Raw genomic sequence first — 27,983 nt, forward strand, 5'->3', positions numbered from 1 at the left:
TTGTTTGTTTTGGTTATAATTTCATTATTAATTCACACCCCCAAAATATTTTCTGTCATTATATTGAATAGGATTTTAAATCTGTCTTTATGTTTCACTGTCTGTGTGGCTTATTTTTGTATTTTGATTTCTGTTTGTTTAGGTTTCATAAACTTTTTAAATTGGCTGATGTTTTCAGACCCGAGCTTGAACCCTAAGGCCCAGGTGGCTCCTGTCAATTGCAATAGTGGCTTGGTGAAGCACTCCAGTTAAAATTTGCCTAATTCTATGAAAATTAATTTGCTTGTGTTAGAAAACAATGTCAGCAGCTGGAAAATGTATTGGAGAGAAGATCCACCCATCCTTAAAATGAACAGGAAGCAGCTTCAGCTCTGGCTGTTTGTTAGGGCCAGGTTAAAGGTAAACTCAGTGTTCTGCAGCTTCTGCCTTGTCAAACAGCAAGTGGTATGACTGTAATTCCCAAAGGGGACAAAATCTCCTGTTGTTTGTATCGGAGCCCTCAGAGATTGGATTCTAACAGCCTGTTTCATCTCTTTTCTTATTCCACAGCTCCCCTGTCATTTCTAGCCTGTATAGTCAGTGTTAAGAGATCATTCTCATGTGTTGGCAAGTAGATAATGATCAACCCAAATGTCTGACAGAAGAAACAATGTCAGAGGGGGAAAGTGTTTTATCTTGAAATGATTGTGTTCATGTTCAGTCTTGGATTGTGCATATTTTCTGTCATTCAAGACCAGATAAATTGTAAGAAGATGAAATAATTATGTTCATACCCCATTAGTTTCACTATCACTTGCTCCAGGTGTGAATTCATAGGACAGAACACGCATTTTTCTATTTCTGTTCCACTCATGCATATGACAGACATCGAATACGTTCGTTTGTCCAGAATGCAGTTCTCTGATGTAGGTGTTCTCTTTGGCTTCATTGGTGTTCATCAGGTGTTCTTCATTGGCTTATCTTTCATTTTCTAGACAGTCATGATTCTGTTCACTTTCTCTGCTTTTTTCAGTTGTGTTCCTCAAGAATCTCCACAGCATTTGTCTGCTGCCTGTGCCGCCATCACATATCATCGATGACCGAGAGATTTGTAAAATCTTGTGAAGTTATTTTCAGATCATGTCCCTTCTATCTGTAATCATTGAATTCCACCCATGGATCTCTGAGACAGATGTTTCTACTGGTGCATCAAGCTGTCAGCTCATTATTAGTGAAAATTTAGTTGCAGAAGTTGTTACTTCAAACTTCTGCACATTCTCAGCAGCTGTGGGCTTCAAGACCTTGGGTCTGTCTTCTCATAGCCTACTCTGCTATGTGTGGTATTGGCTATAGCCACCAGCTCTGTCCCTGAACTGTTGGAGGGGCTATTTCCCTGTAACATTTGGCTTCAGTAAATAACAGATGCCATTCCTTGCTTCCTCCCAGGGGATCTGAGTTATCCTTATTCTACTGGGTTTCATGTGCAGGATTGAGTAGCTATAGGATATGTGTCCTTGTGGAACCCTCATCTCTGTTTTTGTTCTCTAGTTTCTTCGTTTAGGTTGTTACAGCCAGCACTGGAAACTATAGAGAGGTTTGGAGGATGGAGATCTAAATGCACAGTTAGCCTAGGAAGGCTGATTGTCTTCAGAGGATCTTTGGCAGAAACAGGATTCTTATTTGTCTGGCAAATTGCCAACTACTGCTAGCTTATTATGAACATAGGTTAATTGTTTCATCAGCTTTGCCAGCCCCCCACCCACTCATTTTGGGATAATGATTTGTACTCAGTTATAGCCAGCATGTTTTCTGAACTTTGCAAGGCTTGTTAGATGTAGCCAACACCACATCTGTAACAGTGATGACTTAGTAGCAGTATATCAGACATCTTGTCTCTGAAATATTCAGAGAAATGCACATTGCAGTCTAAGGCTCTCATTTCAAAGGGATGAATTTTGTCAACTTCGGCAGCAGTGAAGTCTTGCATCCTTTGTCCCTGGAAAACTTTTATTCTGCCTCCAACAAATAAAAAAACCCAAACACCAGGGATATGAAGACTGGTCCTTTTACCTCAAGTGAAACACCTAGACCTTGAACTCCTGTTCAGTCTCAGGATGGGTTAGGGCAGCCAGAGCATCAAAGGAAATAGCAGTATTTCTTTGCCTTGGGCACCTGCTGATCTGAGCACAAATGCTGTTACCTTGGGAGCGTGTGCAGTAGAGAATCAGGAACAAATCCTGGGATTCTAACCTCATACTTTTTTCCATCTCCACGTACTTCTCAGCCTGGAGTCCATGTGTGTCTTTGTGCATGGTGGATACTATGTACTGTATGTACATATTTTGTCTCTTTGCAGCTCTGTTACCTCCATGTCTGTCCCTTTTCAAAAACCTCTCAGAGTGCGCTTCAGTTAAGAGATTCAATGGGGAGATGTGGAACTGTTTCCCACTCATCTTGGAGAGAAGGCATTTTACAGGAAGTGTTTTCTAGTACAAGCAAAGAAAGGAGAATAGCAAACCATTTTGGATTTATACTTGCATGTGAGGGGAGTACAATCATATACGTGCTCCTCAAGTGGCAATTAGTTTGTCTGATTTTATGACATTTACTTCCCTGTTTTCATCAACGAGTTTCATTGAAAGTGCCTTTGTTTACTGTGAGAAAAGAAAATTACCAATAGAAAGCCCAACAATATTCAACATCTGCTTCAGTGGTGAGATTGGATAATGTAACCAAGGGGTCCTCCTCTTCTACTCTGTGATGTTTGCATCACTTCTAAGGTAAGGAGCCTGTTCCAATGACAGAGAATCAGGCTTGTTAGTCTTGAAAGGAGTAAGGTGTCTATCAGAGTCCTAGAGGCTGCAGCAATGCAGAGTTCATACAAGCATTCTGTGCTGTGTTTAGGTGATGAGCATACCACAACATAAAAATCAAGGGAGGGATATTAGATTCTCTCCTCTCAAGAAGCAGCTGACTTGTAGTCCGTACATGAATTATTAAATTCACTTTTACGTGGTTCATCTTGGCCTTTCAAACAGCCTCGCAAGTCATGTGAGTGCCATCAGTGAGAGATCGTGTTGTGACACTAGATAGACCACTTTGTCGCCAATGAGACATATTGAAATTTCCATTCTCAAGACTAGGTATGCTTTTGGACAATCATGGTTTGTTGAAAACATTCCTCGTTATGATGCCCGGAAGGTGGACATACATCTCTCTGATGCTGGTTCCACACTGCAGCGGGAGGTTTGGTATCAAGACCTTTGTTTATTGGTAAGAATCTCAATGCTGTGCCTCTTCTTCATACCGGAATATGGATAGTCTCCATGTGCATGGAGTTGAATGGCTGGCAGTGCTGGACCATTCCTCTCCTTTACCTGTAAAGGAGATCATCGACTTATAGATGAGTTTACAGAACAGACTGGATTCTCAGCTTGCATTCTTTCAGGCCTGTACCTTGTACTAATACAACAATTCCTGTCATTTTGGATTATTTGCTGGAAACAAAAGTAGTCTGGTTCCTGAGTTATTTTTGTTAAGGTTTACTTGATCAGACTTTCAAGGACTTTTTTCCTCAGTCAGTCCTACATTTGCTGCTCATGATAATCCTGGGCTCACTGTTTGAATCTGGATGGCTATTTGCTGGCGTTTAAATAGTTGGATTTTTTTGGTTGCAGTAAGTAACTGCCTGATTGATCCTCTTCATAGTATTAACTTTTTGGACACATTATTCCTGTGGATCTATCATTAGTTTCTTCCAAAAGAAGGTTCTGAGCTTTACTTAAACCTGGGACTTGACCTCCTTTTCTTCTTTCTAGAACCTCCTGTTTCTAGAGCTAAGATATCATTGTTTATGCCAAACATCAGGAGGACCTTATTTTATCTTTACAGAATCAGGTCAGTCAAACAGTCCTTGACATTGATTACACCAAGAGCACAAAACTTAACAATCACAGTTCGCTTCAGACAGAAAGCTGTTAATTGCAAAAGAGGTGGGCGTGGAGGATTGTAAGGGTGAAAAGGGCATAATTGTTCACAGTCTTGCCTGCTAAAAGAAGTAGGAGCATCAAGTGAAACTAAAAGATACCAGGTTCAAAGGGGGGGAAAAAAGGGGGCACGTATGCAATTATTGTTCACAGTACGTAATTCACCTATGGAACTCCTTGTCACAAGATGTTGTGGATATAAAAAAGTGTATGTGGCTTGAAAAGACAAGTAGACAAATCCATGGAAGAGTAATCTAGTAGGGCATATTAAATATTAAAACTAAAAAACAAGCAGGAAGTTTCGAAGACTTTTAAGGGACTATTCTGGGGAAGTATCACAATGGGCTTTTCCAATTTTTAGCTTGGCTGTCAGGCTTGTGCTGTTGACCACTGTCAGAGACGAGAGGTGGGCTAGATGGTCTTCTAGTCTGACTTTGTATGGGTATTTTATTTTGATAGTTACAGTACAGCCTACTAGAACAGCCAAAGCAAAGCTGCCATCATGACAGCAGCACGTTCCATCAGAATTCACTCTGTGGTGTTGGTTTCTCTAAGAAAAGCCTCCATTGCTGATATCTGCCAAATTGTCATGTGTAGCTTGTATACACCTTCACCTGGGTGGGCACTAGGTATTGCAGAGGCTTTCAGAATGATGAAGCTGTTACAAGAGCATACAGGTCACCAAGATCCACCTCTAGACAGTTGTGATTTGGGGGGAAACTAGGTTGCTCTATGGAATTCATCCATAATATGATGTTTGCAAACAGTTTAATTGCTTAAATATGGACAAGAAAATTACCACTAACCAAAGCTCTTATGTTATCTTATTCATACATGTTTCACTTGTCACCATCTTTGTCTTCCAAAGTGCTTAAGTGCAGAGCATCTTCAGGGTGAATGTGCACAGCCACAGCACATCTTCAAGAACTACAGTACCTGGTAACTGCTTTCTTCCCACTTTAGAACCCTATTGTCATTTTCCAAAGAATGAGATTGTTTCCCTGCTGCCTTAGAGACGAGTAGTTAGGAAATGCAAGCTGATCTTCTCCAGAATTGTTGGATTCTGAGTATTTGCAACAGCCTCTCCATGCAGTTTTGATACAGAGGACAAACTCCACTGAACTACAGGTGACAAACAAGATACCAAGTCTGCCCTGAGGAGTCTGCTCTGTCTGTTACCTTACCAAAAAAGAGGATTTTGCTGGCCCTCATTAAAAAAGAGTTTTCACTGCTGTTTCCTATTTAAAGGAAAGAATCACTGATCACTGTGGAAACCCTGTTGTAAAGCCTTTGCCAGTGAATCATAATGGTTCCTGAGGGAAGAGAGTGCACTTAACAGGGCCTCTTCTCTACAAGTCCATGCCTACAGTGCACACAATGAGCTTGAGAAATCTTGAAAAGATCTTTGAAAAGGAGTGGGTTCTTTATCCAACCTATCAGACAAAAAAAATGAATTTGCCTTAAAAAAACAAATTTGATGAAATTTTTAAGAATTTGGGGGCTGTTAAAAATGTATCTTTTATTACCAGATTTTTTATTGCTTGTTTGGGGCAGGTGGAAGAGGTGCTGTTATTGCTGAAAGCAATTTCAGCATTGTGTTTGGCCTTTCTCCTACTGGTGTTCTGGGATGTGAACAGAAGACAACCCCAGAACATTAGTTTAAATTGGTGTCCCTGCAAGAGTATTTTAGAAAATCTCATTTCACTATAGTTAAAGCAACGGTAAAGCATAGTCTCCTTCCCCCAGACTAAGAGAAGACAAGTTACTGTACTCAGTCTAGTTATGTTCAAAAGTCATAAAATCTCCTCAAAAAATGTTTTGGGGTTAATGATCTGTTCCCTGTGTCTTGAGTACTACCGTGTCAAAAGTCAGGAAGTGATCTTTGAAAAGTTCCTCTACTGCCAGGTCCAAATGTTTCACTGCCATCACTCCCTCATTCTAATTTTTTTTCTGTTTTCCTGAGATTGGGGAAGAAAAATGACAAGGGATTTTTCATCACTGTTTCCAGTAATTACTGTATAGGATTCACCTCATGTTTTTCAAGTGGTTTTGCCTTATTTATATGACCTTCTGAAAAGGTCATGCTGTTTCAGATATATTTAATACATCTAGGATGTCTCTGCTGTTCTTCAAGGTGTGCAGATGGACAGCTGTGAATCTACTGGGAGGGCAAATGGAGTTGTAGGCATCCCATTAGTGCTACTAGTTACAGTACTCATGCTTCCAGTTGCATGATGCTTTCTACCATTCAAATCAAGGTTGTCTTCCCTCCTGAAAGTGTGTTTTCTTCACCATTTCTAACACGAGAAATTCAATGTGGAATACATTTTGTGTATGATATCAGCTAGGATTTTTTTTTCTTATCCACAGACCTACAAAACTCGTGTCTCCATATGTCTAGTGAAAATTTCTCATGAAAAATATATAAGAATAAAGATTGGTGGCTCTTCCTGCCAAATTGTGGCTCTGCAAGTTTCTTAGGTCTTTTGTGTGATGGCTTGGCTGAGGGCAGGTGAGATTGATAAAAATGAAAGACAATTTAAAATGTGTAGTCAGCATATTGTAACTGCTGCCACACCACGTTTCCCTGAGATTTTATTGCTGTTTTCTTTATTTTGTTTCTCTTCATTGTTTGTTCTGCTTGTTTGTTTCCAGTTCTTCAGATTAGCACAATAGAGCACTTAGTTGTGGTAGTATCCAAATGAGACCTTCAGATCCTAAAGTATACTTGGGGATTTCTGTAGCAAGTGTCCTTTGAGGGGGCAGATGTCAAATTGTGTCATGCAAGGCAGCTTGTTGCAAGCTGGATGTCTTCCAGAGACTCTTGTGGGGAGTCAGACTGTCTGCTACTGCTTTTCCCCCATAAGTGGAGTTTCTTACAAATCCTTGAAAACAGTGGAGATCTCCCAAGCATCTAGTCTACCTGCAAGAGGGTTTCAGCACTTCAGAAGACCATAAATTTTTGTTTCAAGAAAGGACTAGAACATGGTTACAAAGACATTCCCCAGTCGTTACAGTACATGCATTGCACAAATCCTGTAAGATTTGCCCCTGGCTGCACAGCAAATCTTTGTTTTGTCTGCTTCCTGAAGAGGATAATAACTTCAGGAGAAAAAAGAAATCCTTCCTGAAGAATGTCAGGAAATCTCTGGTTTGATATGACCCAGCTGGCGTCTTTCATCAAGTGATATACATGCACTGACCATGATATATTATTATAATGCCTCATGCTGGTTTCTGTATGTGATGAATTAATATCTGTAAACAGCTAGTGAGAAATGTCTGAGTGTTGGCAGACTAGAAAAGGAAGTCACCTTTGCTTTCCGCAACATGCGTAACCCCTACATGTAATTATTTCTTGCATCGGTCTCTGTGGACAGCAATGAGGTATCATCTTGCCTAGCCAGCTAAGTGGAATGAGAGATGAAGAATATCACCCGGCACAAGACCACTACCCCCCTGAAAGGGGGAGAAATAAATCTTTGTCTTCAGAAGATACCGCTTGAAAGATTGATATTCCTTGGTATAATTCAACAGTGCCTGCATATACCGCAGGGGACAGAGTTTCTTCCTGAAAGCTGTTCACTAAGTCTGCAGGATGTGGGAAACCAATAATGTGTGGGGGTTTTTTTGCCACAAACCACAGCTGTAAAGAAACCTCTATTGTGTACTAGATACAAAGGTCCTTATCCCTAAGTGTATTTTCCATGAAATCATAGCCCAGTACTGGAAAGGGCCCAGTTGCTTGGTTGAATACCCTCAGATCATCTCTGCCATCTCCCCTGTGCAACCTAGCCCTAGATAAGGATGTTCTAAAAGCAGCTAAGTAACTGAGGTCTGTAATCTTTGAAATTAGTCTTTCCTGGAAACACACTGTGACATCCAAAGTGCTGTACCATATTCTTTCTCAAATTATGGGTGTAAATGGTATCTCAAATGCATTATTGTCATTTAGAGAAGTAAGAGAATGGCAGCCATTAATCGGCAATTTCCATTTGCTGTATTTCTTGTTGATGTATCTGACTTCATTTCCAAGACAATCTATTTCCCAATGAGTGAAACTGTCTCATCTCTTCTGTGTTGACTTGTTGCATGATAAAGGATCTTGGCATTTGTACAGGGCATCTGAAGCTTCTCTTCAAGAGAGGACAAAAGACACTGAGCTTAGTTGCTTCCATCTGTCACTTCTGGAGTTCACCAAAAATTAACCAGGGCTTAACTGACTTCCCTGCATACAAAAGAAAATATTGGCAAAGCACAGACCTGAAAGTCCAGGTGTTCTCTTACTAAACATCATAGTATACATGTTAGTTACTAATTTTATACAGCTTTTGACCAATATATTCTAGTGATTTTGAATGTAAAAAAAAAAAAATTTAGTAGGTGTTATTTTTGAAGAATCAGAAGGCGTGTTTTCCTCCTTGCACTGTATCCGAATTGCTGCTGTTACTCTAAACCACAATTAAAGTAGGTTATAGGCAGCCCATAAAACCATCTATTGTTTTGCACTGCCGCAAATCAGCATAGTTTTGCAAGTGTGTAGATGTCACGCTGTTGGCTTCGTACGTATTGAAAACTGTATTTTCTTGATTGATTTCATTGTCTTTCAATCACCTGTTAAGAGAAGACAACTCAGTAGTATAGAGCTCATGTTTTGCATGCCACTAGAAACACTTGTGGTGGGTAAGAAACCTTTTCTGCCCAATGGAGCTGGCCCTAGAGCTGCGTCCTGGTCACCCTGTAGTCCTGAGCCTGTTCCGCGTTGGACCCCGGACCACATTGAAGAGGTCTGCCTCATAAGGCATCGCAATGGATCCTCTTCGTCACGGGATGGCTGACTGCTTTACAAAGTAGTCTGAGCCTGGAGACCTTGCTCTGATGAGTACTCTAGTTATAGGTAAGGAAAGCTTCAGAGCAGCATAGAAAGATAAGAAAAGGATATGTGAGCTGAGAGAATGGAGATTCGGTAGGTACAACAGAGAGGGACATGAGACATCACAGGACAGAGCAGAACGGAGCTGTGATATTGTCAGAGGAGTGGGCAGGTATGTTTGTGTTTTGTACCTTTTATTACTTTTGGATGTGGTCCATCTTGTTTAGTGTGTATATTGATGCCTGTTGTTATGGAAAGATGAAACACAAAGCAGCGTATCCCAGTTCACACAGTAGTAACAGGGATGTGCTGCTGCTTTTTGTAAGTGCAGTGAGATAGTTAGAGACCGTCCAACCCAAAGCCCAGGGAACAAAGACTCATTTAGTCTGCAAAGACTATTCTTTGCTGAAATATCAGTGTACATTCCTGTATTTACTGAAGCAGTGTTTCGTGGAGAGCTCTGCAGTGCACTACAGCCTGAAAACCAAGGTGTTCCAAGTTCAGGTCTAGCCCTTTTGCATGCTATAATAGAGTATGCCACGGAGAAGCGGGGACTGCACAGGTGGTCGTTTGATCGTCTATGTAGGATGTGCCTTATTGCAGTGCAGAATAGGGTTTTTTTTCACTCTTTCTAACCATTGATCTTTGTTAGAGAGACAGAAAGTGTGCTGGGATTGTTTTCATCAGCTTTTGCTTGTTCCTGCGAACAACAAAAGGGAACTGTTGGGAGCTGTATTCAGTGTTGGCAGTGAAGATCCCACTTTTTCTTTCCCATTGTTTTCTTCCGTTTGCCAGCTAGTGCCAGAGCATATAGAGAACTGCCCTCTGCCTTCTAACACAAGTGTCCTGAAATGTTTTGGTAAGCCTGCACCCAGGAGTGTATTAAATCTGTTATTAACCCCATGTAGATAGTTTAGTTTGTTGCTGAATTATAGCTAAAACACTCCTAGAAAAGCTATTGTAATTTTAAGAAAATGAATCCAGATCCTGTCTCACAAATCTAATTCTCAAACGTTGCCAGGGAAACAGGAGGCTGGACAGAGAAGCAGTAACTGAAATGTGTCTGTCTGACTTCAAGGATTACTGTACCCATGAGATTACCTGTGTCCTTACTGGCTGGATGCCCCAAGACTCTTCTCCCCTGATTTTCCATTGCCATTTTGCCTCCTTTCCAAGGAGATAAATGGCTTGGGTCCTTCTGCCACCCTTCTCAGCCACTGAGGAGCAGCATTGAACAAGGGATAGTAAGACAAACCCACCTCAAGGGGCTTGCCAGGGTTAATCCGTGGGTGGTTCTGATGCGCTCCAAGTGCCACGTAGGACTGAGCTGTGCAAGTGTTCTAGCTCAGCTCTTTGCAGCTCCCCCTCCTTGGTTTTTTTTTTTTCCCCTTTACTAGCGAGGAAGCCCTTCAATTGGATGGGCAGCAGAGCCAGCCCAGGGCTCAGGAGGAACAATGACCAAAGAACAGACTGCAGCTTGTAAACCAAAACCTCCCCAGGGACTGCTGCTAAAAGGAGATTAGAGAGAATTCCTACGCCAATTGGCATCTGGATCACCCCCCACCCCCCATTGCAGGCACTAAATTTCTGGCCTGTCAGCGTGGTAGTGTAGTCGTAATGCATTTATTTGCTCCCTCCTTGGGCAGGCGAGGGGGAAACACGGGCATGGAGAGCTGTACAGGGCACAGTGATACCGTAGTGTTGCAGGACTGATGGGAGCTGCACCTTTCATCATCGCACTGATGGCAGGTTAAGGAGCCCCAGAGAGAAGAAAGGGACAGAGCTAAGCACTGGGGAGTGCCTCTGTCACAGCAAATGTCAGCAAGCTCCTTCCACTGACCCACCCTTGCTAACCTCTAGCATGCCGGTGATGGTGCAGAAGGGTTGTTTATAGTTTATTAAGATGCTTGAGATTACATGTTACGGCAACCTCACCTGAGGTATACGGAAGCAGCCGTTATTGTGAAGGGCTTGATGGAAGAGGCAAATTCTGAGCTGACCGTGGACAGCCCTGGCCACAAGTGATTAACCAGCTGGGTGTCATTTTACACTCAGTTGCTGGGGACCAGGGGACAGGGAGGAACCTCTGTGGTCTCTAGAACATGACTTTAAGTAGTTGTGGTTTGGAGTCAGAGAGGCAGCCTCTGAGTCTCATGTGGCATGCAAGCACCGGAATTTTTTACCCCTGTGAGTATCTATGGCTGAAAAAGCCCATACTTTTTAAAAGAGTACATTAATTTCTTGCCTGGGCAACATCTGTGAGCTTTTTATAAGCCTCTACAATGTTCACTGTAAATCAGGAGGAGGGGTGTGTTATTTACCTGTGTGTACAAGTCTGCACTGGCAGACCATATATATTCAAATGGACAGCTGTGGCAACTGTACTGCCCTGGTTAGTTAAACAGTATTGTTGGAAGTGTTTTACATTTGAGGGGAGCTTATATGAATCTATCAAAAGTGGATGCTAGAGGTGATGTACGTGTCTGAAGGACTAGGGTGAGACAGGGCACGTATATGCCAGGTGCAGTTTGAGGGTACCAAGGAATTTCCATTCTGGGGCTCTCTGCCTGACCTAAATTCTGTCTATTCCTTTGAAGAGGCAGTTTGGAAAGGGGAAAGACTTTAAGCTGACTGAGTATGCCACAGCAGTAGCAGTTTAAAAACAGAAAACCATCTAACCCTCCAACAAACAACTTGCTTGTGAAAAAAAGAGCATCTCCCCCCAAATATTTATTTTTTACAATGTTTTTGAGATTACTATTTTTTAAGTCTTGGCAGGTGAGGCCTGGGCCACGTTCAGGTCATCATGCAGAACACCCCAAAGCACCTCACAAACAACAGACAGGAGGTCCTCAGGGTGTATCAGCTCACAAATGAATGGGCCCAGTATTCAGGTACCCACAGATATTGCTCTTGTCCTGACCCAGAAACAATCTCTCAGAAACTCCAGGAAGGGATAAGAGCTGAATGGAGACATCAGTCCCTCTGAAAATGGACTCGGCACCCTCTTTCCTTGTATTTGCCCACCCTCAGCAGGCTGGCTGGGAGCCTTGCAGTTTGCATTAGAAATGAATAGCCAGGATCTGCCAACTGAACTTACGGGTTTGGCAGAGACAGAGTTTCAGTTGCAGGACTCCTGGATCACACCTCTGAGGAACAAAAGTCTAAGTGTATCTCTGTATTTCTTCTCTCAGCAGCTTCCCTTCTTGGTGCATTTTCTTTCTCTAAAGAAACTTCTAGTGTTTCCTCCTACAGGGGAAACCTTTAATTCTTCAGGCCAGTGGGGAGGGCTGAGGTCCTAAGGTAGCTAAAGGTACAATAGAAAACATCTCCCCATTTCCATTCCCTGTGCTCTTTCTCATTCCCTCGCTTTCCCAGCTCAACCACCCAGCATTCAAATACAGCAGTTCCTCCACCCTATCCTTCTCTTCCGCACCAACTGTCCAGCCATTTTGAAGAGTGTGGCCTTCGTGTCACCAGAGTTAACTCCCAGAAGGAACATGACACTGCCAACAAGACCAAGAAATGTTCCAAAAGAGATCCCCAAGGGCTGCCAGACTGTAAGCCACAGGGTTTGGCACTTGGCCCTCAGCATGCGTAGTCTCTGACCCCCAGTTCCTTTTGTATTATCCTGGGAGCAGGAGAGTGGGTGCTGACAGTTTCTCTCTTGGCTTTGGGCGGGCCAGGGTGCCTTTCAGCTGCACTTGCAGGATTTCACCACCATGTTGGAGAGCTGCTCCACTTTGGGGGTCCTCCCAACATAGTACAAGATGGTGAGCGGCTCCAGGTCCTGGGGTACGCAGCAGGGCGAAGCAGATGCCTCAGGGTTCAGCGTGTTGTATAAGCCCAGCACCTGCAGGAACAAAGTAAACGTGGTGACAAAGTCAGGAATGTGTTTAAGTTGGTTGAGGACGGGAAGGGACTGCAAAGCCAAGAGGTCTCTAGGTGTTTAGACTATGCTTACCAGAGGCATTTCCTTGAGGCAACTAATACTCCCCCTGTCACTTCCCAATCAGGGCCCACTTCTAAAGGGTCTCACCTGCCCTGGCCTGACTCTTAAGACCTTTTTTGCCAAATTGTAGTAGCTTTGCTCTGCGGCTGATGCCTATCCTTTCATCTCTAATTTGGTATGGTGAATAGTGTCACAATTTTTGCTGTTAACAAGGCTGGGTGTAACTAGCCTGGGGCCATGTTGTCTTGGGTTCCATTAAAGAAGCCAGAAGAAAGAAATGCTGCTTATTTCAACCAACATCTCTAGATAGCACTGGATGGATGCCAATCCTCTTGAGTATCCACAGTTCCCTCCCAGCTTTGAACTATCTGATACTTTCTCCCTCCACTCCATCCTCCAAGTCATTACACTATAGTGCTGGAGCCAGGAGAGTGTCCTGCGGGACCCCACTGGATTCCTCCTCCCAGCTGGCCCCAGCCCACAGATGACTGTACACTTCAGCCATGTAACCGCTACAGAACAGTTGCCATGTTTCTTGCCAGAGGTGGCCACTTCTCAGCAGCAAGCAGCTTCTTGAGTTGTGGGGCCAAAACATGATCTCACCTGCACTACTGTGGTCTTGTTAGTGCTTATCTGGTGTAAATGACAGGTTTGGCACATTGTGTTTTCACTACTTTACAGTCTTTGGGGACGAGAGGTGCTAAGGAAACATCCTGTTCTATCATCCAGATCCATGTAATCACAGTCATTCTGGTAGAAACTCTCTGGGATACTCAGCAAAGTACCCCTGGCTGTACCACAGGGGTACCAGGTGCTCTGGGGCTGCTCTACTCAACAGAGACATTAGATTAAACAGACTGGTGAGAAATCTTCCTTTCACCGTGTTTTTTCCTAGGTGGTGCTGGCAAGCTGTCAGCAGCTATGTTGTTCTAAAGGTTTCTTGGATCACTCAGCTGACCTTAACACTTGATCATTTCCTTTCTCGCTCAAGAAAAGAACATTAAGAACTATTCTAAATTCTTTATCTCACACTGATTCAGTCCAGTTATCTACAAGAGAGCTTCTTGGGACAACCAGATGGTAAAGCTACATGCCCATTACCCTTTCAAAGCTGTTCATTCCCTTGCTTTGTCTTGTGCTGCATGCCCAGCATCTGTTCACTCCTTCATTCCCATAGACTGACTTCCCACTGATATTAGTCCTTGAGCTTCAGCGAGCCTTGCTGCTGTGCAGACTCTCAAGCTGTCAAGAAACTTAGCACCTTTTCTGCAATATCATCTTTACCTAGTTATCTATTCTTCATCCCAATCTGCTTTTTCCAGTAACTTTTTTTAGTAAAACCTGAAGCTAAGCTGCTAGTGAGCTGTTGCGTTGTCTGGGTTTCCACCTTTTCTGTTCTGTGGACAGAAGCACAAGATTTTCCTCTTGCTTTTCTTGCTTCAGCTCCTTAGTCTGTCTTCTTCCCTTCGTACCTCTCCCTTGCCTGTGCTTTTCTATTGCTTTTATTTTCTTTCACCGTAGTCAGTAGCTAGGCTCAGGTGATATTCTTCCCAAAGACTGCCTAGTGTACTCACGTTAAACAGAGGTTAGGCATAAGTTACCAAAAGACATCTGCTTTCTGCCACTTTTTACTCATGAACCTCACTGCCTAGTAGGTTCCTCCCTTCCATAGGTCTGGTGGGATTTATACAGCTGGAAAGGATGCCTGTGAAGAAGGGAGAGCTTCTTGCATGGATGTGTTCACCTCTGGACATGGACACGGATTTCCCTTCACTTTTGGGCTACAGCTGCCCCTGTGGTAGCAGATGGCAGCTGCGTGCCATGACACAACAGTTTCGCATGACAACCTGGCATAGAGCATAGAAAAATCCTCTATTCAGTGCAAACTCCAGGAGAAATTTAGGCAGAAGATAATTACCAGAGTTGACGCTTGATGTGAACAATTCAGTTAATACTCTGGCCATTACCAAGTAAATAGTCTAAAACCATCAGTCCTGCTGTTTCATATCTTATCCAAGAAACTGCATCCTCCTCCTCCTTAACATTTGGCTGGAAGCATGGATTCATTTTCCCTGCTGAACCACCTAAACCACCTAGATTCTTTTCTGCGGTTTCCTTGGACAGTTTTTTGCAAGTGTTGATCTGAACGGCTTTTGCTGCTTTGAAGAGACTGGATATGATCAGACTTAGGGAGGAAGGGGGAGCCGTGACAGGATAATATACTGGATGTACCGTGCTGTGAGTGGTGTCTGCGCTGCGGAGGTATGGACAAGGGCCCGAACAGAAGTTAGCAAAGTAGCCCTTAGGCTCGTGGACCCATTTCCAGCCAAGGTCCTGTCGGAAGTCGATGTATAGAGGACGCACACAGCAGTTCTCCTCCAGGTTCCTGAAACACAGTACAGAAACACAGTCAGTCTAAAGAGGGGCTTTATATGCGATTGGGTGATGCAGCTTCCTAAGCAGAAGGACGAGTAGCAGCAGTGCTCACTGGGACGTGGTGTTTGCAGAGGAGCGGCACAGGAGAGCAGTGGTGGCAGCTCAGCAGCCTGGCACTGCTTGTGCCTGCCAGCAGGTGGCTTCACCACTGGCCCAGGGAGGTAGAACCTTGCTTGCCCACAGCAGCACCCAGCTGCTCTCTGGCACCAGGAGCTAGCAGGGGGCTGCAGCCAGTCCCTACCTAGGCTGTGCTCCAGGAAGCCACTTGCAAGTCTCCCTCTAGCCAATGGCTCAGCCAGAAACACACACTGACTCTGCTGCTTGGCCAGTGTCCCCTCCTTGGACACCACGAGGAGGAGCTGGCTGAGCTGTGCTCCTCATGTGGCCCCTGTGGCACTGTGGTGACCCACATCCCCCTTGAAGGGCTCTGCTTTTCCCGGTAGCATGGAGTCTTGGCAGGCTTGCCCACCTCAGGCATGGGACCTGGCCACTCCGGGCAGGATTCTTACTTACCGGAAACAGTAGTTGGTATCCAGGGCCCGTTTCTTTCTCTGGCCTCCCAGCGCTGGGCTCTCCAGCCGATGTGGGGGTAACATCATCAAGATGAGGTGGGGATTATGCAAGTCTTTTTGCTTCTTCAGGCGCCCCAAGTCCCCACGGCCATAGTCATCCTCACTGTCAATGCCTTCAGAGGAAAACAGAATCCACAAAGAAGAAGTCAGTTTGGAAGTGGAGGATGCACAAAGACTTTTCATTGCATTTAACACTCTCGTGCCTGCCCTTCAACCTGGTTGAAAGGTTTTCAGGCACCACATCCACTTCTTCCCTCACAGAGACCCCTTTGCTTCTGGTGAACCTGACTGCCGCAGGCCTGAAATAGAGGCTTATGGGCCACCTGTTTTACCATTTGCAAACTGATGGTGGGGCCATTAATCCATCCCACTCACTCCTGGCTTCCGTCCCAGGACAGGCAGGAAGATGAATGGTTTAAAGAAGATGTCAGATCATTGGCACTCCGCAGAACAGCCTCAGAAATGGAGCCTGTGGGGGCCAGTGGCTGCAGCCCAGGGCTGCAAGCCAGGAGGTTCCTAGTTCTTAGGCCAGCCAAGCCACTGACTCTCTGGGCCACCTCACACAGGATGCCTGATTTCCTTGTGTTTCAGTCACCCTAACTGGAAAGCACAGCCTCTGTGGAAATCTGAGAAGGCATCAAGCTGAACTTCCCAGAGAGACACTGAAATACAAAATTATTCCTTTCTGCAGACACTCGTGCAAACCCACCCCGCTTGCACTTACTTTCTTCCATTTCTAACCTATGTACAAAGTGGATATACCCATATAATCAACATGCAAACCCAGATGTGTATGCTTTAAGATGAATGTTATGCATCATAAAATGCTCAAATATGCAAAGCAAGACCTCATTTTTTCTTTAGGTACCCCAGGCTTTCCCTTCCCCAACAGCCTCCCCTAACCCAGCTCTTTATCACCTTTGAACTTGATCTCCAAGACCTCATGCAGATTCTCCAAGATGTCCCCATTGGGCTGAAAAGTATGGCAAGGACAGTGTATGCTAATTTCCAGGCCAAGGTTGGACTCTGCAAAGAAGATGACTCTGTGAGAAACAGTCTTTCTCAGCTGGGACAGCTGCTGGCGCAGGGAAGTTTCAGTGAGGACATGTACTGTGGTAAGTCCCTAGGCTGTGGGCTGGACTCAAAGACAGGGATGCTACCAGAGTCGGGGAACAGAAGCTGCCTTAGAAAGGAGAATGGGAAGCAGAATTTTGTGGCTTTGCCTGTGCCAAAAGCCTTGCTCTTGCTAGAGGTAACTTCCTGGGCAGGTGAGAAGGGTGCTTCTGGTTACGTATTTTTTAGGCTATTCAGCATCCAAAAGCATTTGTGAGCTTCAAGGAGCTCCACTGGAAAACAAGTATTTTCAAGAGCTGCCTTGCGGTGTCTGTGTTAAATCAGTTTTGTCATCCTCAGTACCTGTCTACTATCTGGCTTCTGGTTAGTGTCTGAAGGAGAGATCTGAAAATGAGCGAGTTGGATATGGACGAGTAATATCACTGAAAGCATTTTTCCCAGCAGCTGCAACCTCCTGTTTTGTTGAACTGCTAGTGGTCTAAGTCACACAGACTTTCCAGAGGCAAGTCTATTTTCATAATAACTTCCTGGACCAGTCATGCTGTGTGGGCCTGACTAAGGGAACATAAGACTCTTATGAAAGCTCCTTTTTTATGTTGTGTCATGAATTAAAACATCTGGCTCCCCGGGGCATTGACAAGGTGCCTAGCACCTTTTTTCCTAAGCACTGTATTCTCTGTGATGTCTCGTCAACTGGAGTGCTTGCCCAGAGCTCACTGCAGTTCCAGCCCTGAACTCCAGCCATCAGGACACAACTCGGATTGCTTGAAAAAGGAGGAGCCTACACGCTCACAGCTTACCCTTCCAGGGAGCGGCTGCTTGCCAGCACCTGCATTCCAGTTTTCAGTGGCACCCAGCTTCTATCTGTGAGGCCAATCCAGCTGTGAGTCACGGTGCCTATGCTCCAGCTGTGAATGGGGTCAGTGTTCTTGCTGGGAGCTGCCCCGTAACTATCTGTTGGGCTGCCCGGTGGTGGCAGAGGTATGTTCTCTGCAGTGCTAAAGCCTCCATCTGTCTAGGTGTGTCAGCCTCTGGTATTTCCTCACCTTTATACCTGCCAAGCTGTAAACAGCTAAAGAAACCGGGATTCTTGCTGGTTTTTTCCCTACTAAATGTGCTGTAGTCCACATGAAAATTAAACCAGCGCAATCCTCATTTTCTATGTATTACAGATTATAGTTTAGACAAGCAGAGAGGTCCCCTCTGGGCTTGGAATTGACGAACCAGCAGTTCCAGCTCTCAGTGAAAACAATTTACTCCTCCAGAGGATGAATCCTCATTCTGACTCAGCTCACAGAGCTACACAGTGGAGACTCCAGGACAGATCTAGGAATCTAGCAAACGTCACGCACTGAGGTAGCTCTCTGGGGGAGGCCTTGTTCTCAGACTGAAAGAAGCTGTCCTCTATGTGAGCCAAGTTTGTGCAAAAAGGGGAGCAGAGAGATACTCGGGTCAACATTGATCCACATTTCTATGGATGCCTGGACACCCGCTCCAGCTAAGACCCCTACCTCTGTGCAGAAGCCACTCACGCACAGTCTCGGTGACATCGAAGGAAAGCCACTCAGGGGAGCCCCGTGTCTGCACATTCCTGCCACTGAGGTAGCGCTGCTTTGCTATGTGCTCATCCGGACGAAGGATCTGCATCAGAAGGAGTGGAAGAGAGAATCAGCCGGTGCTATGCATGAGGAAGAGATAGCCTTGGGGCTTTTCTTTTTCCCCACATCTTGCTAAAAACTAATTCAGAAGGTTGGTCCCGGCAAGTGAGACACCGGGAATACCCTGGCACGGTTGAGGACACGTTTCACGACCAACCTGAACTACAGAGATGTACACAATGCTTATTTCTGTGTCCTAAGTAGCCCACCTGCCCCAATTCATCCTTGTTTCGGGGCACATATCCAGCAGCAGAAGCACACAGTAATTGATCTAATGGGTGGTTTTGTTTCTGAATACACCTGTGGGATGTGGGTCTGGATTTTAGAGTAGAACTGGCAGCGGGCATCTTGCCACAGGTTCCTTGCCCAGCATACTGAGTCCTACACTGCGTTTTCATGTGTCCTACACTCTTCAACTTCTATCAAAACACACCAGGGCTGATCAGGATTGGAGGCTTCTCTCCCTGCTCTGACATCTCTTCCCGCTTCTAGACAAACAGCCACAGCCTGTGTAAGGTGTTCCTTCATGCAGGACCCCAAGTTCACTCCACAGAGCACTGAACCTATGGAGAAGCTTGGGGATTGCCTTCTTGTCAGTTGTGTCATCTGGTGGAGAATTGCTCTGGCCTTTGAAGCTGAATTCCAGGAACTCCTCGAGAGCTACCAGCCGCAGGGCAATTTTAGGTGCACTTTTACTGCAAAGTGGACAGACACCAGCCTGTGGGAATGTGCTGCCTGGATGCTAAACTGTACAGTTAGCTGGGTGGTCCAGCCCAGCTTAAGACCACTTCCATGCCTGAAACAGACCTTATTCTGCCAGAGGCGTCCATGGTTTCAAACCAAACTCCAGAGAAGTACCTGAATTAACGGTGGCATGAACTGTGCCCCTGAGGAGCTGCTGCCGAAGGGAACATTGAAAGCAAGCGTTATTTTTCCAGTAAATCAGTGATGAGACAGAGAGCTCCACCCGTTGGATTAGCACCAACTGTATTGCGACAGTCAAAGGAACAAAACTGCCAAGGGACCTAGGCGTGCAGATGTGACAGAAGGGTCAGGGCTGGTCCACTGGTGAGGGACTCCCCTTCCAACCCCCTCCTCAGCGCAGCAAAGGGCTGTAGCGGGCACCATGCCAGGGTGCCCAGAACAGCCAGCCCATGTGAGCAGGGAAAGGACAGCCCCACACTGCAGAAGAAAAGAAAGGGGACTGTATCACTACACGTGCTGGAAGAAACCTGGGGTACAGCACAGGAATTCTTCCCTCTCTCTTCTGTAGCCCTGCACGTATCAATAAGGAGCCAAGCTATTCTGGGCTCAGGCACAGGGGAAGGCGAGAAGAACACTCACCTGGAAGAGCTCAATGCGCTGCTCACTGCGTTTGGAGCTTGGGTTGGGCACACGCAGCACTCGAAACTCAGCCCGGAACAAGTTGGTGCTGTTCTTCTCTGCCGAGGACACATTGAAGCGGAACACATTGGAGGTGACACCTTTTGGACAAATGCCCAACTCATCTAGGTGAAAGAAAGATGGGAAGACTGAGAACCACAAGTCAGATGGGCGGGATCTCACATAAATATTGTTTGAGAAAGAGTTTTCCGGCAGAGGCCTGTTATTCGAACATCTTGCCACCTGTGAAACATGGCTATCTAGCTAAAGATAACACAGGCTGAATTCACCCAGATTTGGTCTACATTGCAACATTTTGCAAAATCTTCTCACTACTGCCACCGCTATTTCAATGCTACAAGCCAGAGAATCAGTAGAGATCAACCACATTATTTTTAATATTATCTCTTCTAACTCTGTTCATCAAATGTCGCTAATGCTCGTGAGTCTGCTGCATCCAAAATGACAACCCCAGCCAAGGCCATGGGGCAACCTCATTTGCAGCTAGTGGGGCCCATTCCCGATAGCTATGATGGTGTGACTTTGCTCATGCTGGAGACATGAAACCACGTAGGAGGTAATCCCATCGCTGCTGAACCTTAATTTTCCAAACCTTTACATTGTCTCCTAGAATGAAAGCCAGCCAAGTGTCCACAAAGCATGAGGTGTGGTAGACTTTTTGGGGCAGTGACTATTCAGTGTGTACTGAAAGAACTGGGTTTTAATATCAGTTCTCACACATGACCTGGAGAAGGAACTAATGAATAGTACTAAATACAGAGTTCTTCAAGGACAGAGTAATAGTGCTGAGAGGCCTGCAGAGATCGGACACGTGGATGGGAAATAACACAGCAATTCTCTGCCTCGTTGTGTACCATCTGAACAGAAAGATCCGTTTCACAGATGCCCCAAAAGAGAGCAGGTAAAAGCTATGAGGTCCAAAACAGCATCCTCAAGAGAAAACAAGCTTCTCCTCACTGGGACCATTTTGGTCCCATGGAAAAGTCTTAGTTGTCACTGTTATTCCTCTCCTATTGACCTCTGTTAGCCTTCAAGGCTCTAGCATCATTAACACTTCCTGCAAACGAGACACAGCAGCTCCTGCTCTACACCCACATGCAGATTTGTTTGCAGCCCTCCAGAGCCTCTCGTATGACCTCTGACTGTTATCCAGTGCAACACGGGGCTGTTGTGTCAGCTGATGTTTGCTTTTAAACAAAATAAGAAACAGAAACAAAAACTATCACCTGTTCCCAGCCACAGTTCCAGCCTGGGACAAATAGGCTAAATGCCCTAGTTGAAGTAACCCTCAAGTTAAGATTCCTGGAATCATCCCCTCTCTTCTCAACACCACCACTATCTTCCCAGGGAAACAGCTTCTGAAGATGGGCTAGTGTGAAACAGTGCCGGAGCGCAGATGTTCTCCTCCCGTGCCAAATTCTGATTTGAACAACACTGGTGCACTTCCAGAGTCACCTCCATGAAGATGAAGGTCTTCCTCTTGTGCTACACTCAGATTCAGCAAGCAGGAGCCTGGCAGTTTACAAGGATGTGTTCTTAGGCTGTGAAGTTTTACTCGATAAGCCAATGACCAGATGCTCACATTGGGCTTTAACTGGAGGGGGTTTTGTCATTTGTGTTACTGAATGGAACAGCTTTCCCATACAGGAAAGTCTCTGGCTGCTATTGGAGAGATGGATGTTCAGTAATCCCTGGAGACCAGACCCCACTGCAGTGATGAGCTGGTGTTCTCAGCCCAACAACCCTGCAGTGCAAAGAGTACACCGAGCCACACGAGGACACTCCCTGTGGGGACTCCACCACTGTGACCAGTTCTAGGCGTTATGCCACAGAACCCCAAGCTGCGATCTCATTAAACGCCCAAAGGCACCTCCCTGGCTGAAGTCTAACACCGATAACTGTTCTGTGTCCTCGACCTAGGCAGATACTGTGTTTTAATACCCCTTTAAGCTGTTTTGCACCCCTGGCCCTATTAATAGTGCTGTTAACAGCCGGCCCTTCCATTTCAGACCTGACTGCCTGTCCACGAGGGGTGTCCCAGTAATCATCAGAAATGCCTTTCTAGATCAGACCAGTGGTCAGTCTAGTGCAGTATCTGTTTCCAACAGTAGTGTTTCATCTGCCACTCTATTTAGAGACTGCAGATCTGGTCCTACAGCACAGTGCAGGTGAGGTATAAAATAATTTGTTGTTTATCATCTCCTTAAGATTTTTGGCTGTTAGGCAGCCATGGTGATAAGAGATTACTGTATCTACTGTATTTCACCTGGTGTCCCTACTTTGCCTTCTACTTACTTCACCACCAAGGTGCTGGTGTCTTGGGAGACCTTCCAAGTGGAAATAGTAATTCCTATCTTCCTTCCCCTAAGAAGCAGCTTCATGTTCCCTTCATGGAGCTGTGTTCTGTGTTTCACTCTGAATGCTGTGAGGTTGGAACCCACTTCTCATAGCAGGGCGCCCAGGATGCAGGTCTCACTCCCAGGAAGCTGACTGCTTTAGAGCAAAGTACTTTTTGCAAGAGGTCATAGGCAAAGGAGGCAAGGTGGTTTTTCAGGGAATTTAGTCCAGTCCCAGCTTAGGTGTGTTAATCACACTGGAATCTGTATGTGTCCACCTACCAGCTCAGAACAAAGCCTGGAGGCAGCAATACTCTTGCAAGATCTTACAGTCCACAACACTCAGTGGCTGTAACCAAGCCGGGAGACAGGGAATCTGTGACACCCTGTGCACCCCTGCCAGGCTACATCTGACCCAACAGTATCCTCATGATCGGACTCTGCCATCACTGTGGAGCCCAGACAGCCCAGAGCTGTTGACTGCACAATAAGACCAGTAGCCTCTTAGCACAGACAATGTCATACAGGGAGCAGGTTCTTTTGGGAGCTTCCCTCTTCCTACCACTGCTCTCAGCAAGGTGCAGGTTCTTCACGTGCTGCTCATCTTACACAGCTGCTGTTTCTGGCCAAGGCAGCTGATGGCTGTGCAGTTAAGAGTCTCATGTCAAGGAAGGGCAGGCCATCTGTGAGCAGGTACTGCCTCACTCCATATTATACCATTGGTATGTCAAGGTGTTTCATGCCAAAGCTCCAAAACTTTGGGAAAAAACTCCACAATCCTTCTGGAACTCTGCAGGCAGCAGGTTTGGAGGGAAGAGATGCTTGGCTCCAGTGACCCATAGCTTTAATTGCCTTGTCTCTCAAGCTGGCTTGGAAAACGGCATCTGTTCTTCCTCAGGAAGGTAAGCAAAGCCATTTGCAGGACTGTTGCAGATGCTCTCTGAGCTTGAATCTAACCGAGTGAACCCCCGTGAGCTCTACAAGATCCCTGAAGTGAATGGCTGGTCAAAAGCAAGTTATTCTCTGAAAGAAAGTCCCTTATAATTCAGGCAATGTGCCTGAGAAGCACAGCAGAAAGACCATTCCGTGAGTCACCAAAGAGCTCAGAGTAGAGATGGGAAACCTGGTCCTGAATATCCTTCCTCCCTAGAAGAATGGGGCTCTCCCTGCTGCTATTTTTCCTTCTCAGCTCTCCTTACTTTTGGGTCTTAAGTCTTTGAAAAGGATGAGTTTCCTGAGCCAACGAGCCACTTGACTAATAGTTTGGAGCTAGAACAGTTTGTGTGCGTGTAAATGTGCGTGCACACACATTTCAGACTTGTCTGTATCATCCTCGTGGTTCCCTCAATGGAGCAGTCCTCCCCTTCCCCCCCAGAGGAGACTGGCTTTGGCTCAGAGCGTGCTCTGAGATCACCACCTGGCACAGTGACAGAGTCATGGGAAAGTTGAACATCAGCCACTTCTGAAGACACGGGGCCAAATTCAGCCATGGTGTAAGCGATGGAACTCTGCAGGTTTCAAAAGGAGCGCGTCTCTTGACACCACAGCCTGTCTGGAGCTAGTGTCTCCCAGTGTAACCCAATTCAAAAGTTCCCTCTTTCTCTGGGTGGTGGCATCTACACTGCCCACTCCCAGGAATTCAGTCTCAGCACTACTTGGTCTTTTGAACCCGCTGCTCAGCACCTTGTCCCAGTGTCCTATGAGGAGATGGGACAGGTTCATTCATTTCCATAGGAATTTTCCCCAACACACAGTCTGTCCTCACTGCTCCTTCTCGTGTACCACATCTTCATTTCATCCAAATCCACTCCTCTGACTTCATTTCCCACTCTTGTGCTTTCCTAGTTTCCCTCCCCAAAACACACCGGTTCATAGTGTGGCTGTACTGTTTTGCACAGACGCTTGGTTTCCCCGTATATTTTTAGAATTTCACAAACGACACTTCAGTAGGTCAAGAATGTTGAAATATGGGTAAGCTGCTAATACCCTGTGCACTTTCTGTTCCTCGAGTCTTGGTGTCTCCTGAACTAAGAGCTAATCGTATAACCATATGGAGTGCAGTCTGCTAGAGATTAAGTGAAATTTGTTGCATTACCACATTGTAGCTCTTATTCCAGCTCATCATATGTCAAGATTAACATAAACCTGGCAGACTAACTGCATTCTGAGGCTGCCTGCACCAAGTCACAGCTCCTCCCCAGAACTGCTGGCGTTCAAATTGTGTCCCCAAGACCGCACTACATCACAGGAGGACTCCCTGGATGGTGGCATGACTGCATGCCCACCAACATCTTCCAATCCTAAGGAATCCCAAGCACAGACCAAAATGATGGCTTGTGCCTACATGTGCTCAGCATCTGCAATCTGCTTGGGGTTCATGTCTGCTCTGTCTTTGCATCTGCATCTGCTCAGCTTCTGCACCTGAATCTGTTTAGTGTCCACATCTGGGCCCGCTCATCATCTGTTCCACACCTGCTCAACATCTGTCATGCTTCCTCAACGCCTATTTTCCCCCGGGGGTCCCCTTCGCATCACTGTCTGCTTTGCACCTGCTCAGCATCCCTGTTATCTTCTACTCGCTCTCTGAACCCTCACGCTGAGTAACACCCTCGACAGTGTCCTCCAGGCAGCAGTCTCTTCAGCAAGTGCCTCTCCACCTTGTCTACAGCCGGTGCGGGCGCTGCACGGACCGAACAGGTTGCTTCCATCCCTGCGGCAGGCGCTGGAGCTTCAGCAGGGAGGAGGCCATCTACCTGCTCCTCACCCAGAGGCGAGACCTGTGCTTTCTCCCAGCCCGGCGCGCAGCATTCACCCCCGGACCCGGGCTGCCTCCTCTCCTGCTGCCTCCCCACCGCACCTCGTCCCCTCTCTCCTCCGCTCCCCGCCTTCCCCCAGCTCCAGACACGGGCTTGGGCTCGCTGCTCCCGGCCGGGGCCTGGCCCGACGCGGCTCCCGGACGCCGCGTCCCACCGCTGCCAGCGCCCACCTCCTGCTCCACCTGCGGCGGGGCCGCCGAGCCCCGCGCCCTCCTGTCCGTGCTCCGAGCGCTCGCCCCGGCCCCGGGGCAACGGCGTGCGCCCCCCGCCCCCGCTCGTCCCCGCACCGGAGCGGACGGGCAGGCGGAGACGCGCCCCTCTCCCCGCCGCGGCTGCCCCCTCCCGCCTCCGCGCTCCTGCCCCGCCGGGAAAGCGGCCCCTCCCGCGGGGGCCCGGCGCCCCCCGGTCCCGGCCGGCCGCCCTCCTCGCCCGGGGGTCCCGGGCAGCCTGCCCCGCGGGCGCGGCACTCCGGCCGGCACGGCGGGAAGCCCAGCACTTACTGTGCTCGGGGAGGCCCTGGATCATGTCAAATTTATGGATCTCTTTGGCATAATATTCGGACTCGGTGTTGTCCTGCGAGCAGCTCTCCTCCTTCTCCTCCTCCATCTCCTCCAGCAGCTCCCGGGTGCTGTTATAGAGCGCCAGGATCTGGTAGGGCACATGGGCCGGCCCCACGGTCTCCGGGGGGCTGGTGAGCCGCAGCTTGCTCAGGATCTGCCCCCGGATGGCTTCCACCCTCTTCTTCTTGATGTGGTCCAGGTCCAAGGTGGTGCAGGAGGACAGCGAGAGGCTCACGGTGGCGAAGCTCAGCAGGGAGAGCAGCACCAGAGCCCTTTGCACGTACATCTTCATGTGCGAGGGGGCGGCGGCGGGGGCCCCCGGGAAAGACCCCCGGGCGGCGGCGAGCGGGCGCGGGGGACCGGGCGGTGTGCTGGCGGCAGCCTCCCCAGATCCCGCAGGCTGAGGCTTGGCGAGGAGGTGCATGAACTCACTGCGCCGTGCGCGACTCAGGACTTCCAGGAAGAGCTGGCAGCGCTCCGCAAGGAGAAGCGGCAGGCGCCGTGCCTCGCCGCGCCGGGCTCCTTCCCCATGCGCCGCCCCGCGTCCCGCGGAGCCGGGGGCGCCCCGCCGCGCCGCGCCGCCGCCGCACGTGTCAGCGGCCCGCGCCGCCCCGCCGCCGCAGGGGGAGCGCGGCGCCCGCCCCTCTCGCTGCACCATTCATGCCCCCGCCGGGCCCCGCGCCCTACATCGCCCGCTGCCCCAACGCCGGCACCGCGGCGCTCCCCGCCCGGCCGGGAGCGGCGCCGCCGGGCCGCCCGCGGGCTCCGCTGGCCGCCGTGCCCCGGCCGCGCACCGCACCGCGCCGCTCCGCACCGCCCCTCCCGCGCGCACTGCCTCTGCCCCGGCCTCGCCGCTGAAATTTTATACCTCCCTCCCATGACGTCCCCGGGACGGGGCTCGGGCGGGGGAGGGAGCTCCAAGCCCGGCCTTCGCCCGCAGCACCGCGCTAATGGCTTCAGCAGCCGCGCAGACACCGCCGCCCGCCCGCCACCGCCCCCCCCCCCCATCCCACCCCACATTCCCCCCCCCACCCCGCGCCGGGCCCCGCCGCCGCCCCCCGCGCAGCCGGCGGCGCCGGGCCCCCTTCGCGCCCCGCGGCCGGGCCCCTCGGCGGCGGGGCGGCCCCGCGCGCCCTCCGACGTGGCCGCCGCACCGCCGCGGCGGCGGCGCTCGGGCACCCCCTGCTGGCGCCGCCCGGGCAGCGGCGGGCGCGGGGCGGCGGCGGCGGCCGGGACCTTCGCGGTGGTCCGCCCGGCGCGGGGAGGCCCCTCCCGTTTCCAGCTGCGAAATCGCATTAAAAGCGGCTAAAAATACCCCGAATACTTTCCTGATGTGGTTTGTTTCCTAGGGGGGGAGGGAGAGGCCGGGCGCCGCGCTGCGGGCGAGGGGCTGCGGCAGCCCCGGCCGGGCCCAGGCTGGCGGCGGGGCTGGCGGGCCCGGCGAGGCCGCGGGGCCGAGGGAAGGTAGCGGGCAGGCAGGGTGAAGCCCTGCGGCTCCGGAGGCAGGTGGCCGCTGGCCCCGCCGAGTCTCCTCGCCAGGGCAGCCCTCGCTGAGGGGCCGGGGCAGCTTCGGGCACCCGCTGCCCTCGGAGGGGACCGGGGCCACACGTGGGAGACGAGACACCGGCCCCGGTGACCTGGTTTGTGCAACACGGGACTAATTCCTCTTCTAATGTTTGGAAAAACGGCACTTTTGGAAGACTCCAGTGTCTGAATTTGTGAAGATACTTACTTTATAGCCACTTCATGTGGGATTCAAGGTCTCAGTGTTTCCATGCTCGCCAGGTGCGGGGGGACGAGGAGGAGCGAGACCTGGGCACTGGACCCAAGCCGGCCAACAGGATTATTTCATACCACGAATGTCATATTCAATATAAATTAGAAAGCTGGCTGCGGTATTCTCTCTCTCCCCTGATGACTGCAGTCCTGAGAACTTCTTTCCCCAGTGCTGGACCCCTGAGCCCTTCCCTTCCTCCTGAAGCCATAGCGCTCGCAGTGCCTGACATCAGCTGTCCATGGCCCGGAGCGCACAGCTTCCTGCCGAGAGAATGGGCTGAGTATAATCCTTGTGTACTTTATATTGGTATCAGGACCAATACTGGTTCTTTAGTATTATTAATGTTAATTATTTAGTCTTACCCTACTAAATCTATACATGAACCCTCGTGTTTCCTTGGTTTTCCCGATTCCCCTTCCCGGATGGGGAGAGGTCACCAGGTGATAGAATGATTGTCTAAATGACAATAAATTGCTGTGGGTTTCTCAAAGCATAGCACCCAGTTGAGGTTCGCATCCATGACCCGGGCCCACGCCCAAGGAAGAAGCATCAGGGACAGT

General features: G+C 48.3%; 1 protein-coding gene across 1 annotated transcript; it reads right to left on the reverse strand.

The window, feature by feature from the left end:
- Positions 1–10,716: 10,716 nt before the first annotated feature.
- Positions 10,717–26,304, reverse strand: TGFB3 (transforming growth factor beta 3). The gene is made up of 7 exons (XM_074148810.1): positions 25,587–26,304; positions 19,875–20,038; positions 18,384–18,513; positions 16,717–16,824; positions 15,740–15,911; positions 15,023–15,176; positions 10,717–12,691 (listed from the first exon to the last, which is right to left on the reverse strand). The coding sequence occupies exons 1-7, from the start codon at positions 26,302–26,304 to the stop codon at positions 12,533–12,535; spliced, it is 1,605 nt and encodes a 534-aa protein (XP_074004911.1). The 3' UTR covers positions 10,717–12,532.
- Positions 26,305–27,983: the final 1,679 nt, after the last annotated feature.

The sequence above is a fragment of the Numenius arquata genome, chromosome 6 (genome assembly GCF_964106895.1).
Source record: "Numenius arquata chromosome 6, bNumArq3.hap1.1, whole genome shotgun sequence".
Lineage (NCBI taxonomy): Eukaryota > Metazoa > Chordata > Aves > Charadriiformes > Scolopacidae > Numenius > Numenius arquata.